Below are 14,796 nucleotides of genomic sequence, written 5' to 3'. Positions count from 1 at the left end.
CCTCTGTTGTCCCCTTCTCCTCCTGCCCCCAATCCCTCCCAGCATCAGGGTCTTTTCCAATGAGTCAACTCTTCGCATGAGGTGGCCAAAGTACTGGAGTTTCAGCTTTAGCATCATTCCTTCCAAAGAACACCCAGGACTGATCTCCTTCAGAATGGACTGGTTGGATCTCCTTGCAGTCCAGGGGACTCTCAAGAGTCTTCTCCAACACCACAGTTCAAAAGCATCAATTCTTCGGTGTTCAGCATTCTTTGCAGTCCAACTCTCACATCTATACATGACTACTTAACAATGACCATGTCTTCATTTCTTCTTTTCGTGGCTCTCATTTTGATTCTGAAAGTAGATCTTCAGATTTTTAACTCTCAGTTCTTAAACTTCCTTTCTCTCTTTCCAATGGAGTTGCATGATATTAATATAGGCTTTTAACTTGGGAGTTTTAGATGAGTTCTCTTGCCACTCCATGTTTTTGAGTCGCTTAATTCTTATTAGGGAGCTTCTATGGTGGCTCAGTGGTAAAGAATGTGCCTGCTAAAGCAGGAGATGCAGATCCCATCCCTGGGTCAGGAAGATCCCTTGGAGAAGAAAATGGCAACCTATTCCAGTATTCTTGCCTAGGAAATCCCATGGACAGAGCAGCCTAGCTACAGTTCATGGGATCGCCAAAGAGTCGGACATGACTTAGTGAATAAACAACAATTCTTACTACATTAAATAAATCTATTAGTATGTATTGAAGATATATAAACTTAATTTTAAAAAATATTGCTCTAAACCCTGACGGTGAAAGGCAGACATTAGAATCCTCCACCTGGTCCCTATTTGCCAAGAAATTTAATAGTTGTCTTAGGTAGAATTGTCTGAATTCCCAGACCTGTGCTTACTGACTTTCCTTTTTTTGTTCCTTCCTTTATTCTATATTAAGTGTTATATACTTAGGGCTTTCTTGGTGGCTCAGTCAGTAAAGAATCTGCCTGCAATGCAGGACACCACCTGCAGTGCAGGAGACTCGGGTTCTATTCCTGAGTTGGGAAGATCCCCTGTAGAAGGAAATTTCAACTCACTCCAGTATTCTTGTCTGGAAAATCCCATGGACAGAGGAGCCTGGTGGGCTATAGTCCATGGGGTTGCAAGAGTCGGACATGACTTTGTGACTAAAACACCACTATATATATACTTAATATAGAATAGAAATGAAGTATGTTACCATTCTTTAATATTCATAAGAATGACTTTAATAGTTATATACATAAAACCTGCTTCAGGGGTAATTTTGATTATTTATTATTTTTTCCTTATGAGCTGAGTTTAGAACAAAGTGCCCACATAGGGTATAATCTCATTATAATACAAAGTATTCTAGGATATGTAGGGTGAGGTTAAGTCTTAATATAGAAGGTAGAGGCTTTCATAAGTAATCAGTTTTTACACTGGGATCTTATGCAGATGAATGTAAAATAAGTATTTTAGAAGGGATACTTTGCAAAAAGTCTCTCTGAGTGAAATAAAGATTTAAAGATGTATTAGTACAGAAGTCAACCCTGTTTACAGTGTGAACCATTTGCTATTTCTGTTCAGTGTGCTCTGACAAATCCCAGTGGAATGCAGTGAAGTAAATATAATCGTGAGTAGCTTTTTTTTTTTTTTTTTTAAACTGAGCACTTACTGTGTTCTAGGATCTGTGCAGACCACTTTACATACGTATCTAGTTAAATTGTTACAATACTGGGAAGTAGGTGTCCCCGCTTTATCAAGTTAGGTGTCCTGGTAGCCAGTCTCAGCAGAGTGAGGCTTCCAAAAAAAGCAAATCTGTAACCTGGAAGAATATTGAAGAACTTTACTTTAGATCAGCCAGTGCATCATGGAATAGAACTTCGTATTAAAAAAATCCTCTTCAATATGTCCCCTTCTCCCCAGTTTCACAACCAAAATAACAGTTTAAGAAAAGCTCTGCTTTCTCTGCTCGTGTGATTCCTTCGCTGTGATGTTCTTTTCCTGATCACGTCTTCCCCTTGTGTTACTTGGCCCCTCACCTCCCTGCCTGTACTCTGTTGTGCCTCTGTGATTGACTGCATTGCTTGTGAGGGGCAGCTCCTCGGGAATCCTGGTACTTAGGTGTTATCATCCTCATTGAACAGATGAGGACGCTGAGTCCTTGGAGTCCCTAAGTAACTTGTTCAAGGTCACAGCACTGTGAGTAGCAGAGAGCTGGTATTTGAACTCAGGGAGGTTCTTATTTAAAAATCCCACTCCCTTTAGTCACTATACTCTCCTGCTTCAGCTTGTCATTTGAGAAATTTAGAGTTAAGGAGAATCTCAGATTACCCTAAATTCCTTATCTTGCAAGTGAAGAAACTGAGGTGTAGAGAGATTTATTCTGTTGGTAACTACTGTCCAGGTTATTGGGGTGACCTGTCTTGTCTTCTGAAAACTGGGAGTATGGAAAATAAGGGAAGAGGCAGTGAGTGGTAAGCACTTCGCCTTAAAGCTACAGAACCAGTTATTCATTGAGCTTTCTTTTCTTTAGAGAGGGGCTCTCAAACTTGAGTGTACATAGAAACACCTGGGAGACTTGTTAAAGCATTGATCTGGGGGCCTGTCCCCAGCATTTCTGATTCAGCAGGTCTGGAGTGGGGCCTGAGAATTTGTGTTTCAGCAGTGGATGTTTCAGTATTTGTATTCTAACAAGCTTGTTAGAAATGGCATGTTGAGAACATCTGCCTGAGAGGGTGCCTTTCCTCATCAAATTTTCGTTTGTTTTTTTTTCTCTCCACTGTTCCAGATAATAATACCACTGCTGATAAATATTGTAGATGTGCAGATCAAAAAGCGCCTCAGCTTGACATATAGTATTACAAAAGGCTATATCAAAAGTCTAGAGGATACCAAGTTTTTAATAAGACAGATTTCTAGCCGAAAGTCAATAGATCAGGTGAGAGACAAGTACTGGTCATTTGGGAAAAACATCCCTTAGGTGTATTGATTTAATTTAAGACCATTTCTGCATGTATTTGACTCAAAAGATAAATTATGTTAAGTGAAAGGGATTCAGTTGTTTATTATGTGATACGAGGTGCTGCAGAGAACAGTTTCTGTTCTTTAAATTTCAGCTCTGATTATCAAACTTCAAGAAGACTCAAAGCTCAAGAGCATGCCTTGGCCATGGTGGGAAGTTAACAAGTAACAATTGTATGATAGAACAGAGATTGTTTAGCCCAGAGTGGAGCTATTTCTTCAGTTATGTCAGGAGTTATCTGTAGGAAACATGACCTACCTGACACCATATTTTTCATTATTCCACTTGTTTTTGCACTCCCAGTAGATTGGCTCTCCAATTGGCTGCTCTGTTTGACATCCTCTAGTGGGGTGCTATCTCTGAGGATTCTCTTTGGCACACAATGAAGTGCACACTAGTCTTTTCTGAGAAATATTAGATGCAATACTTATGTACTTCTGTAAGCTACTACACAGCATTCATTGCACTATGAGAGTGAGCCTGGGAAAAGCAGGTGAATTTACAAAGAGAGAAGAATTAAATATCTCCCCCAAATGATAATTAAGTGAGATTTTTCTACCATCCTTTTTTTCCCTCAAATTTTAAAGCCAGTAATGTACTTGGTATAATTAGAAATTAATACATTTCTTAATTTGTCACAGAAATTATATGAAATTTTGGAAACCAACAAACGAGATGCTGTCAAAGAACTAGGTAAGTAGTTGGGATATCTAATTTCCTGAAATCACATCTTATCATCCCATAATTTAACCAAAGGAAGACAAATTCATGCTTTCATTCAATCACAGACTCATTCATTTATTCATTCAATAAGCATTTATTGAACATATATAATAGGCCAGATGTACATAAAATTCACATCCTGGTGGGAGGTGTGAGCATATCAAGAGATAATTGCAGAAAGTTAGAGGAGTTCTGTTATTTGCTATGGGAGCATAAAAGCAAGAATGGAAAGTGCAGAAAGTGTGTTAAGGTGGCAAGATCGTATTCCTTAAGGTTGTAAGAAAAAGACACACAAAGGATTACCTATGACAGAGAGTGTTGTTTTTGTTTCACCCTACTTTGTTTGCAGGGGTACTCAAACAAAGTGAGTTTGTGAGGGATGAAGTTTTTTGAGCATCTACTGCCACTCTGCTTGGGTTGAAACATTCAGGGGAGCCCTAGGATTTTGTACAAAACTTCTTAGATCTGCTTTCCTCATAAAGGGGCTGTGGGCCAGGCTCTCAGTGTTTGCCAGAATATAGTTCCTGGTAGAGAGCCTGGCACCTGGTATGCCCTTAACAAATGGATGTTACTGTAAAAGAAAGAAAGCAAAGCCCCTTTGTTTTTATAACCGCATTGTAAGATGCCATATGGATTTATGAGGATCACACTTACCTTAACAAGACTGAAAAAGCATGGTCTAATGAATGAAATTATAAATTTGGAGACAGTAGGTCAGAATATTTTGTCACCGTCTCAGAAAATCCAGGATCCATTGTTTCCATTCACATATTAGGCGGGTTTTTATTTCCATGCTTTTAAAGGTCAGGGGCCTAGTAGCTGCTGTCTTATGTTTTAGGTCAGTATGGAATATTACACAGTGTTCTTGATTCAGTCATGTGAAAGAGTGCCTGTTTCTGTATTGTTACTGCAACCTACTATTGAATGCTAATTATGTCAGGAATTGTGTTAATGGATTTATATGCATTATTTCGCTTGATCTTTATAACTACTCCATGAAGCAAATATTATTATCATCTTCATTTATAGATAATGAAACTGAGGCTTAGAAAATTTAACTCCCCTGAGGTCCTATGGCTGGTAAGAGGTGAGCTAGATCTCACACCAGGTGAGATCTCCTGTGCTTTCCACCATGCTGTCCTTCATTTCACTGCTCAGCTTATTTCAGTTCAGAAATGACTGAGTCCCTTCCAGATGTCAGGCATTGTGCTCAAGATTAGTATTACAAGGATGAAACAGATGGATTTTAAGCCTTGACTCCCAGTTCATCTCATGACTTCTCATGCTCATTGAAGAGGAAAAAATATGCAGTTTGATTTCAGAAAGACCCACCAGTGCAAGTCCAGGGACACTTTCAGTCATTTATTCATCCAACCAATAAGAATTACACAATACGAAGGATGAGACAAATAAGGAAGAATGATAATACTACCACGTAATGAGTTCTGTAATGAAGATATGTAGGAGATACCTTGAGAAAAAGATGGAGTGAAGTTCTCTTAACTGGTGAAGGAAGGCTTTTTTCAATTTTCTCATCTATAAAATGGAGATGAAAATAACTGTAGTCCTACTGGCCTCACAAGTTCTATACAAAACAGGAATGAAAAGATATTGAGTAAATACTTTGGAAATTATAAACTTATGCAAATATTTGTTACTATTGTGGTTATTGAATTTCTTGCTTACTGATACTTTTATTTGCTTCAGGACTCATAGAGCATGAGGGTCGTGATGTTGTCATTGCTTTGAAGACGAAGCAGGCAATCCGGAATGTGATTGCTAAAGCTCTGAAAAGCCTCACCTTCCTTTCGTCAAGAGGCATTATTGATAAATATGAGAGTGTCGAGATGAATAAGGTAAGTAAGCAGTTTCCCATACTACTTGATTCCTAGGGAGATTGGGAAAAGGGTGAGTCAGGACAGTTGTTAACTCTGTAGTTGTTTAAGTCTTTGTTAATGCCAGTGGCAATTAGTGCCATTGCTACCTCTTTCCCTCTATGTCTAAACCACTTAGTTTTTCAGAACCAACCTGAGCTAGGTTTCACAAAGAAATGGAGCATTTATCATGAGGACACAGAGTATCTTACAGACCTCATGGTAACCAGACCACACAGCCAGGCCTCAGAAAGGGACTTGAGCAGTGACCTAGAAAGCGTTCAGCTTCTCCATTTCCTATTAGGGTTGCCCTCTGTGGCATCTTCTTTTGGCTCTCTCTTACAAACTCATTAGATTTTTCTGCTTCTCTATCCACTGGTGAAATATCTACAGTCCAGTCCCAGTAACTGTAGCAAGGAAAGTGGTAATTACATAATGTTAACACAGGTGGGAGGGGACCCACGTGTGTGTGTGTGTGTGTACGCGGACATCAGGGAGGGAAGAGTTTGAGAGGAACAGGGGAGACACCCTAAGTGGTTGGCTGATAAATGGACTTGGAAAAATTACAAATTTGCAAAAAATTAAGACCATAAGAGGAAAAAATGTTTAATATTTAATTCTACCAGGCTATCACATCCACTGTCTAGACTGCGAATTGTGCAAATAGTAATGCTTTTTTCTCTCCTGTACAAGGAGGGTCTTATCTACTTCATAGCATAAAGAAGAAAAATAGAAGTTCTGGTCCCACATTCTGCCTGTGTTTCCAATGATAAGCTGTTCCTGGGTGTCACATGCTTATTCTTGTCCCTGGCACTTTTCAGCCACATGTCACCTGGGCTGTGCTTCAGGACATTCTCTGAACATAGTCCTCTCTCCATGGCCCTGGCAGGGAAGTGGGCAAGGGACAGGCCAGCTTTTCCTGTTTTAACTCTGCCTCATTAGTCTCTATAAGGTCATGGCACAGGACTAAATGGTAATATGATTTTTCCTTAGTGTCTGTCAGAGGGACGAGAAGGGCCACTTTTTAGTTTTCTTCAAGTTCCACCTCTGTTCATGTTGTGTTTTTTTCTATTTTCCCTTTATTACTTTGAAGATTGTATAACGTTCAATTGAATGATTGATACCCATTAGTTAAATAAACAATAGCCTTTATGAAGAGAGAGACTTATTTTTCCTATAGGTTTATTTAGAAAGGTAATGGACAAATCAATCATTCAACAGTTATTTGTTGAATGCCTATTAATTAATTGCCTAATTGTTGGCTGAAGACGTATAATTATCAATCCCAGGTTGTAAGGAGCTAGATAAGTCTAACCAGTTTGGCTGAGTAAATATATGTTGAATACTTACTATGTCCCATGACTCTTGAGGAGACTTGGATACTTAATGAGTACAACATTGATTCCAAAGTCCATGGACACTCTTCCTCTTCTTTTCATTTAGTCATTTATCTAGGCAATCAACAAAAGTTACATATCACAGATAAGTAAACATAATAATACTACAATGTAATGAGTTCCGTAAGGGAGATTTGTAAGAGATACACTGGGAATAAGTCAAGTAAGCGATTACCTCTTACTTGGGGAAGTCAGAGAAGACTTCTGAAAGGCCACAAAACTAGAACCTTATCCTCCAAAACTAGAAGAATGTAGAGAAGCAACTCACTCACATGAAAAAAGAATTTGAGAGAATGTGGCATTAAATCATATAGTAATCAACAGTTAAGTTTGAGACTAAGACAGGGTAGAATATAGCTATTAATTGGATTATAAAAAGGATAAATTCAATATGAGTTAATATACTAGTGAAAATAGTAAGTGGAGAAAAAGAATCCCCCCCCCCAAAAAAAATTAGAGGACAATTTAAAGAAGAAATGCTCTGCAAAACAGTATTTTATTTAGATTTCCTTCATTTTTACCTGATGTCCCCTTTCTGTTACAGGATCTGATCACCATTATTTTGATTGTTTGTTTTAGGTACTTCTTGAAAAAATAAAATCATTGAATAGCTTTCCAATGGCAATCCCGCTCCCTACTCCTGACAAATATCTTCATAATATCATTTGGCTAGAAAATAAAGATGTTCTCATTGAATTCTTCAAGGTAAAGATTCTGTCTTATATTCTAGCTCATGTTCAATGATAATTATTTTTCATTCCCTAATATAAGAGTAATAATTAAAAGAAAAAAAAAAAAAACGTATCCAAGGTAAGACTCCTGTAATGGGCAGTAAAGGATAAGTCAAAATGGAGGCCCAGCAAAACCAAGAAGAGTGGATTTCATTTTGAGCCTAAAGCACAAAGATTTTTTTTTTAATAATTGCTTATCTGCTTAGGATGATACGTTCTTTTAATACATTACCCAATTATTACCAGTCCCAGTCCCATCTTATTTTCTGATGAAGAGCCCCAGACTTCCAGATGCACACTCTGTAAAAGACTTCTTTAGATCAAGGGTCTCATATTTAAGTTACTTTGCAGGCCAGGCAGATAATATAAAAGTAAAACCATCTGGGTGTAATATAAATAGGGAACAGGACTGTAGTATATTCCAGAGTTCATGCTTTGTCTGAAGTCAGCTGAGTATTCCTACAGGAATGTGTACTCTTTCAATAGATAGCTATTGAATAGCCTCTTTGAGCCAGAGAATGTTCTAGGTTTGGGGATATGGTGGTGAACAAAGTAAATAAATTCCTGCTTTCACTGACTTTATGTTATATGGATGGAGACGGACAATAAACATACCCATGCATAAATATATAGTCTGTCAGGTGGTGACAAATGCTACATGGAGAAAAGGTGAAAAAGGAGAATATAGGTAGGCAGCTCTTTTATATGGATGGTTAGAGAAGACTGCTCTAGTACCTTTCCTCTGGACAGAGATCTGAAATAAGTGAGCGAATACACCATTTTGATATCTGGGAGAAGGCAGATGCAGTGCCCTGAGGTGGATATGCTTGCTGTGTTCAAGTCGCTGAAGTTGCTGAGTCGTGTCCAACTCTTTGTGACTCCATGGACTGTAGCCCGCCAGGCTCCTTTGTCCATGGGACTTTCTAGGCAAGAATACTGGAGTGGTTTGCCATTTCCTTCTCCAGGAGATCTTCCTGAACCAGGGATCAAACCCTGGTCTCCTGCACTGCAGGCAGACTCTTTACTGATGGAGCCACCAGGGAAGCCCTGACTGCTCTGTTCAAGGAACATCACAAAGGCCCCTGTGGAAGGACCAGTGCTGGAGGGAGGAGATAAAGACTAAGCATTTGTGGCAAGCTTGAGTTTGTAGAACTTTGTAGGTCATTCTTAGGACGTTGGCTTTTACTGAGAATTAAGTGGAAACGTGTTGAAAGGTTTTGAAGAGAGAAATGACATGATCTAACTTACACTTAAAAATGATCATCTGCTGATGTGTTAAGGATAGGCTGTAGGGGGTCAAGGGCAAGCCAGGGCATCCAGGTAGGATGTGATTATGATAATGTAGGCAAGAGATGATAGTGACTTGGATGAGTGAAAGTGATGAGAAGAGTTCAGACTCAATAGGCTTTGAAGAGACAGCATATAAATGTTGATGGAGTGAGTGCTAGAGAGAGAAAGAATAACTTCTAGAATTTTAGGCTGAAATAGAAAATAATCTGAAAATGGATTAGCCCTTTATTTAGATGGAGAAGAGAAGATTTATATAGGGCAGGAGCTGGGCAAGAGTTTGATTCTGAATAGGTTAAATTTGAGAAGGCTATTAGACATCCAAGTGGAGCTGTTGAGTAGGCAGTTAGATACATGACTAGAATGTAGGTGGGAGGTCAAATTGGAGAAAGACATTTTGGAGTTGTCAGCATAGAGATAATATTCAAGGCCTTGAAACTTGATAACTCAAGGAATTGTTATGAACATCCAAGGGTTGAGTTGTGAGCTATGAATCAGATTGATGGTTGCCAGAGGAGGGGAGTGGAAGCTGGGTAAATTAGACAGGTGGGTTAAAGGGTATAAACTTCCAAGTTACAAGATAGAAAATTACTAGGTATACAACATGATGACTATAGTTATATAGTCATATATGTACAGTATATTTGAAAGCTCTTGGAGTGTAGAATCTAAAAGTTCTTGTCACACGGAAAAAATTTTTTATAACTATATGAAGTGATATATGTTAACTAAACTTATTGTGATAGTCATTTTGCAATATGTGCATGTCAAGTCATTATGCTGTATACCTTACACTTATATTGTGTGTGTGTGTGTGTGTGTGTGTGTACTCAGTCACTCAGTTGTGTCTGACTCTTCTCAGCCCTATGGACTGTAGCCCACCAGGTTCCTCTCTCCACTGTATTTTCCCTGGCAAGAATACTGGAGAGGGTTGCCATTTCCTCTTTCAGGGGACCTTCCTGACCGAGGGATTGAACCTGTGTCTCTGGCATTGCAGGTGGACTCTTTACTGCTGAGTAGTTCTGTCTCAGTAAAGCTGGAAAAGAAGAATTGAGGAGAATTATTCATCAAATAGGAGAAAAAAAAAAGAATGGTGTCCCATAGCTAAGTGAAGAAAGTATTTCAAGAAGGAGAAAGTGATCAACTATGTCATATGAGGCTGAGAGATCACATAAGATGAAGTCTGAAAATTGACTATTAGATTTAATAATGTAAAAGTCAAATTTTTAAAGGAGAATCCATACATATGTATTTTTATGTGAATTTTAAAACTTGGCAACCAATTCAGAATTTTAAAGATACTTTGCAAGCCAAACAAAATATATCTGTGGACTGGATATGACTCATGGACTACCAGTTTGTGGTTTTAGTTTTAAATGGCTATTATATGAGTGAAAGTCACTCAGTCATGTCTGACTCTGCGACCCCATGGACTATAGAGTCCATGCCTTTTCCAGGGGATCTTCCAACCCAGGGATCGAACCCAGGTCTCCCACATTGCAGGTGGATTCTTTACCAGCTGAGCCACAAGGGAAGCCCAAGAATACTGGAGTGGGTAGCCTATCCTTTCTCCAGCAGATTTTCCCGATACAGGAATCGAACTGGGGTCTGCTGCATTGCAGGTGGATTCTTTACCAACTGAGCTATCAGAGAAGCCCTGATAATTATATGAATTATATCATAGTTATATGAATTATATGAATAATAACTGTTTCATCAACTTGTTGGAATCAGGAAAACTCTGTGACAAAGAGTGGTACTTGTTTTACTGTAAATTTGGTTGTACTCTACCTTGTGATCTAGACATGGAGATATATGTCATCTGTTTAACTATAATGAGGGAACATTTTCCTTGTTTTCTATAAAGAGAGCAGTCATAAGAGGGTTTTACTGAGCTTTGAAGATCTGATTTCATTTAGGCCATACTAGTGTTTACTTCATGCCAGAAATTTTTGAATTTTACTTTTGAAATTAATTTCAAATTTAATTAAATTAAGACTTGTATGGTTGAAAGTAACAAAGTCCTATTTCAACTAGTTTAAGCAAGAGGGGATCTTACTAACAATATATTGCAGTGGTATATGAGAAGAAAAGGGCAGCAGGGAATGGATAGATAGCATCACCCACTCGACGGACATGAATCTGAGCAAACCCTGGATGATAGTGAAGGACAGGAAAGCCTGGCATGCTGCAGTCCATGGGGTTGCAAAGAGTGAGACATGACTTAGCCACTGAACAACAGACACCAAGAAACAGTTGACAGACTAACCCTGAACAGGGTGGGAATCAGGCCAGCTCTGGAATGTCAGTGGTAGGAATTTGTGGACTCTTCCTTTAGCACATGGCTATGATGACCCAGTTCTCACTCCCAGGCTCTTTGTCCTTTAGTTCAAATTCTTGAGAGACAAATCCAACTAGCTTAGCTTGAATCAAACGTCCAGCTTTGGGGAGTACAAGTGTGACTGTGAGAAGTGGGAAACCTAATGGGCAGGGGCCACTGAAGGTAGTCTGGGGAATAGAGGGTGGGAGGTGAGGGATGGTCTTGGACTGGGAAGAAGGTATCTAAGGGGTGTTGATTACAATCTGCATCCTCTTCAGGTTTTTTAAATATCCAAGTTTAAATTCGAATTTGGTTCTTTATAGGTAATGCTCTCACAAGTATAATTAACTGACCATCCTTCAGTGAATGGGGGAGGAATGGGAAAAACAATGGGTAGGAACTCCATAAATTAATGATTTCCATACACCTGAGATGAATCTATAACCAGGGCACAAGCTTCCTCCACTCCTTCGCCTGCCATGCCTAAGCAAAGCTGTCAGACTCTCTCCACCCCCTTTCAGACATGACTCACTCTTTTTTTAAAAATGTTTATTTATTTTTAGTGGTGCTGGGTCTTCACTGCTGTGTGGATTTTCTCTAGGTCCGGAGAGGAGGGGCTACTCTTCATTGCAGTGCTGGGGCTTCTCATTGCGGTGGCTTCTCTTGTTGCGGAGCACAGGCTGGAGAGCACACGGGCTTCAGTAGTTGCTGCACGTGGGCTTGCTAGTTGCGGCTCTCCGGCTCTAAAATGGTTCACTCATTAAGTGGCCCTTTTCCTTAATATGTTGGTTATTGGTAGCCACTTAGGTCAGATTTCACTGGGGTAAAAAAACAATGTGATGAATTGGGAGCACATGAACATCATTCTCGTTAGGGTTAGCCCAGGGAATGCATGGAAAGATCCATATAGCAAACAAAAGAAACACCCCCTTATTATAGATGGTAATTTTAATCTTGGTCTCTATCACAGCAGCAACGGTTAATTTTCACTACTCCTTCCTCCTTTCATCCTTCAACTGTTGTGGTTAATTAAAAATGTAATAGTATATGAGGATAAGCCTAAAGACAACAATTGAAAATAAAAAAGATCTGAATAATACATAAACTGGATAATTGGCTTTAGGCCAGCTTTTAAAAAAAATATTGTGAAGTCATCCACGTTTATTTCAACACTGTAAAATAATTCAGAAGTAAAAAGTGATATCCTTTCACTCCCCACCCTACACTAAGCGGCAACTACTATGAATGATTTAAAAATATGTTTCCTCCACATCTTTGTAAAATGCAAACGTGTCACTGTAAGTCTCCTGTTAGAAACCCTTCAGTGACTACCCCCTGGTTTTGGGAAAAGCTCAAACTTAAAAATTTATTTGGATGTGTCAGATCTTATGTGGCACATGAGATCCTCATCGCTTCATATGGGATCTTTCCTTGCAGTGCGTAGACTCTAGTTGTGACTCACGGATTATGAAGTTCTGGTGCCCGGGCTCCACAGTGTGCGGGCTTTTACTGTGCATGTGAGCCCCTTGGAGACCTGGCTCCGACTCACCTCTCCAGTCCTGCCTCCACCCGGACTCCAGGCACTTCTGCCTTTTCCTCCGTTAAAAAACACCAAAAAATTATACTTTGTGATTTTGTTACTATAAAGATGACTATATTAGCATTAGATGCTTTAGTATTAAGACATTTTACTCTACCTAAAAGTTGTCTTATTTTCTTCTGATTTTAAAAGAAACTAAAGCATTGCTGTGAATCCCTAAAAGTACTGTGAACTCTGGACACTGTGCCTATTGATGCCTAATGGATAGCTCCACCCTGGTCTCCATCCCTCCCTGCCTGAGATGTATTGAATCTTCTGTGTTACCCCACAGTGCAGTTATTCTATTTGCTAATGGGTCTTTGCATAAACTGAAACCTCTGCCCTGAATGGTCTTCAGTTCATGGTATCCTGGCTGTCCTGTTACTCTTCCTTCAGGTCTCAGTTTAGCTGTTCCTTCCCTAGACACCCAAGTCAGGGTTTCTGTGGCCTTTCTGAATTTGTTTCCCAGAGTGCTCCGCCCCTGTCTCCTTGACCATAATTATTATACTTTATTGTAAACATTTATCCAACCTAGCGTTTATTGGGTGTTTCTGCCAGTCACTCTGCTAGGTCCTAAGCACAAAGTCTGCAGTTTGCTTACTTGTCGCTTTTTTCCCTAAAAATTAATGAGGTTTGTCAAAACATTATAACTCATTAACAAACCAAAGAATATAGTTTGTTTTTATGCTACATTTTAGCTTTAAAATCTCATTTCTCTTTAGAGAAGTAGATTATGAAGATTTGTGTTGATTCTTTTTCTTTCCTTTCCTGTTTCTTTTCTTTCAGGAAAGAGCTAAACTTGCCTATTTTGACTATGGAGATGTCATTTGTAAAGAAGGTGAAATGCCACAAGGAATCTACTTGATTATTTCAGGAATGGCAATCGTAAGGAACTATTTATTCTTTACTAAAAACGTGTCTTGAAATTTGTAATTATCACATAAGGAGAAATTTAGGAACCAAGAAAATTTCAAATTTTTAACATAATTTCTTTTCAAATGAAACCATTTCTGTTTGGAGCTAACACAACAGCTGAGAGATAATTATAACACCCACCATCTGAAAGGTGCTTCCCATCTTACAAAATGCTTTCATAATTATTACTTATTCTTCACAACAATCCTGGCAGGGACAGTCTTTTATGTGATGGTCATATAAGGAACCCAGTACTTGGAGTGGCTGGGTTACTCATCTAAAGGAAATGAGAGTCAAGGTTGAGGAAATAGACCGCAGTGTCACTTTCTCCCAGAGGTCAAATAGGGATGAAGAACATACCATTTTTAACTAATAGGAGGTCTTTGTAATCAGTAAGAGTGATAGGGACAAGAATCCTTTAGAAACTGAATACCATTAGCTGGATCCATGGGTGAGCCCCAGCTATGACAACATAATTAATAGATCCTATATGACAGTTACAAGTGACAAACACTTATTATTAGTGCAAATAATGTATTTGGCTTTATATTTTTAGAATGAGTGTTTCAGACCTTAAAAAAACCAAAGTTAATCATGGAAATAAACTATAAGTATAAATACTAACACATGTATCAGTTCAGTTCAGTTGCTCAGTCGTGTCCGACTCTTTGTGACCCCATGAATCGAAGCACGCCAGGCCTCCCTGTCCATCACCAATTCCCAGAGTTCACTCAAACTCATGTCCGTCAAGTCAGTGATGCCATCCAGCCATCTCATCCTCTGTCGTCCCCTTCTCCTCCTGCCCCTAATCCCTCCCAGCATCAGAGTCTTTTCCAATGAGTCAACTCCTCGCATGAGATGGCCAAAGTACTGGAGTTTCAGCTTTAGCATCAGTCCTTCCAAAGAAATCCCAGGGCTGATCTCCTTCAGAATGGAGTGGTTGGATCTCCTTGC

At 39.1% G+C, this 14,796-nt stretch overlaps 1 protein-coding gene across 1 annotated transcript in view; it reads left to right on the top strand.

Annotated features, from left to right (window-relative positions):
- Positions 1–14,796, top strand: part of SLC9C2 (solute carrier family 9, member C2 (putative)) — a 95,282-nt gene that overhangs the window by 64,637 nt on the left and 15,849 nt on the right. The window contains exons 17-21 of the mRNA XM_010850252.1: positions 2,783–2,932; positions 3,658–3,709; positions 5,447–5,595; positions 7,590–7,715; positions 13,714–13,812. Of these exons, the coding sequence (XP_010848554.1) occupies positions 2,783–2,932; positions 3,658–3,709; positions 5,447–5,595; positions 7,590–7,715; positions 13,714–13,812 (576 nt within the window). The remainder of the gene's footprint in view (positions 1–2,782; positions 2,933–3,657; positions 3,710–5,446; positions 5,596–7,589; positions 7,716–13,713; positions 13,813–14,796) is intronic.

This window comes from Bison bison, unplaced genomic scaffold, assembly GCF_000754665.1.
Source record: "Bison bison bison isolate TAMUID 2011002044 unplaced genomic scaffold, Bison_UMD1.0 scf7180017864289, whole genome shotgun sequence".
Lineage (NCBI taxonomy): Eukaryota > Metazoa > Chordata > Mammalia > Artiodactyla > Bovidae > Bison > Bison bison.
The sequence above is the reverse complement of the archived record's forward strand: the minus strand, read 5'-3'. Positions and strand labels throughout refer to the sequence as shown.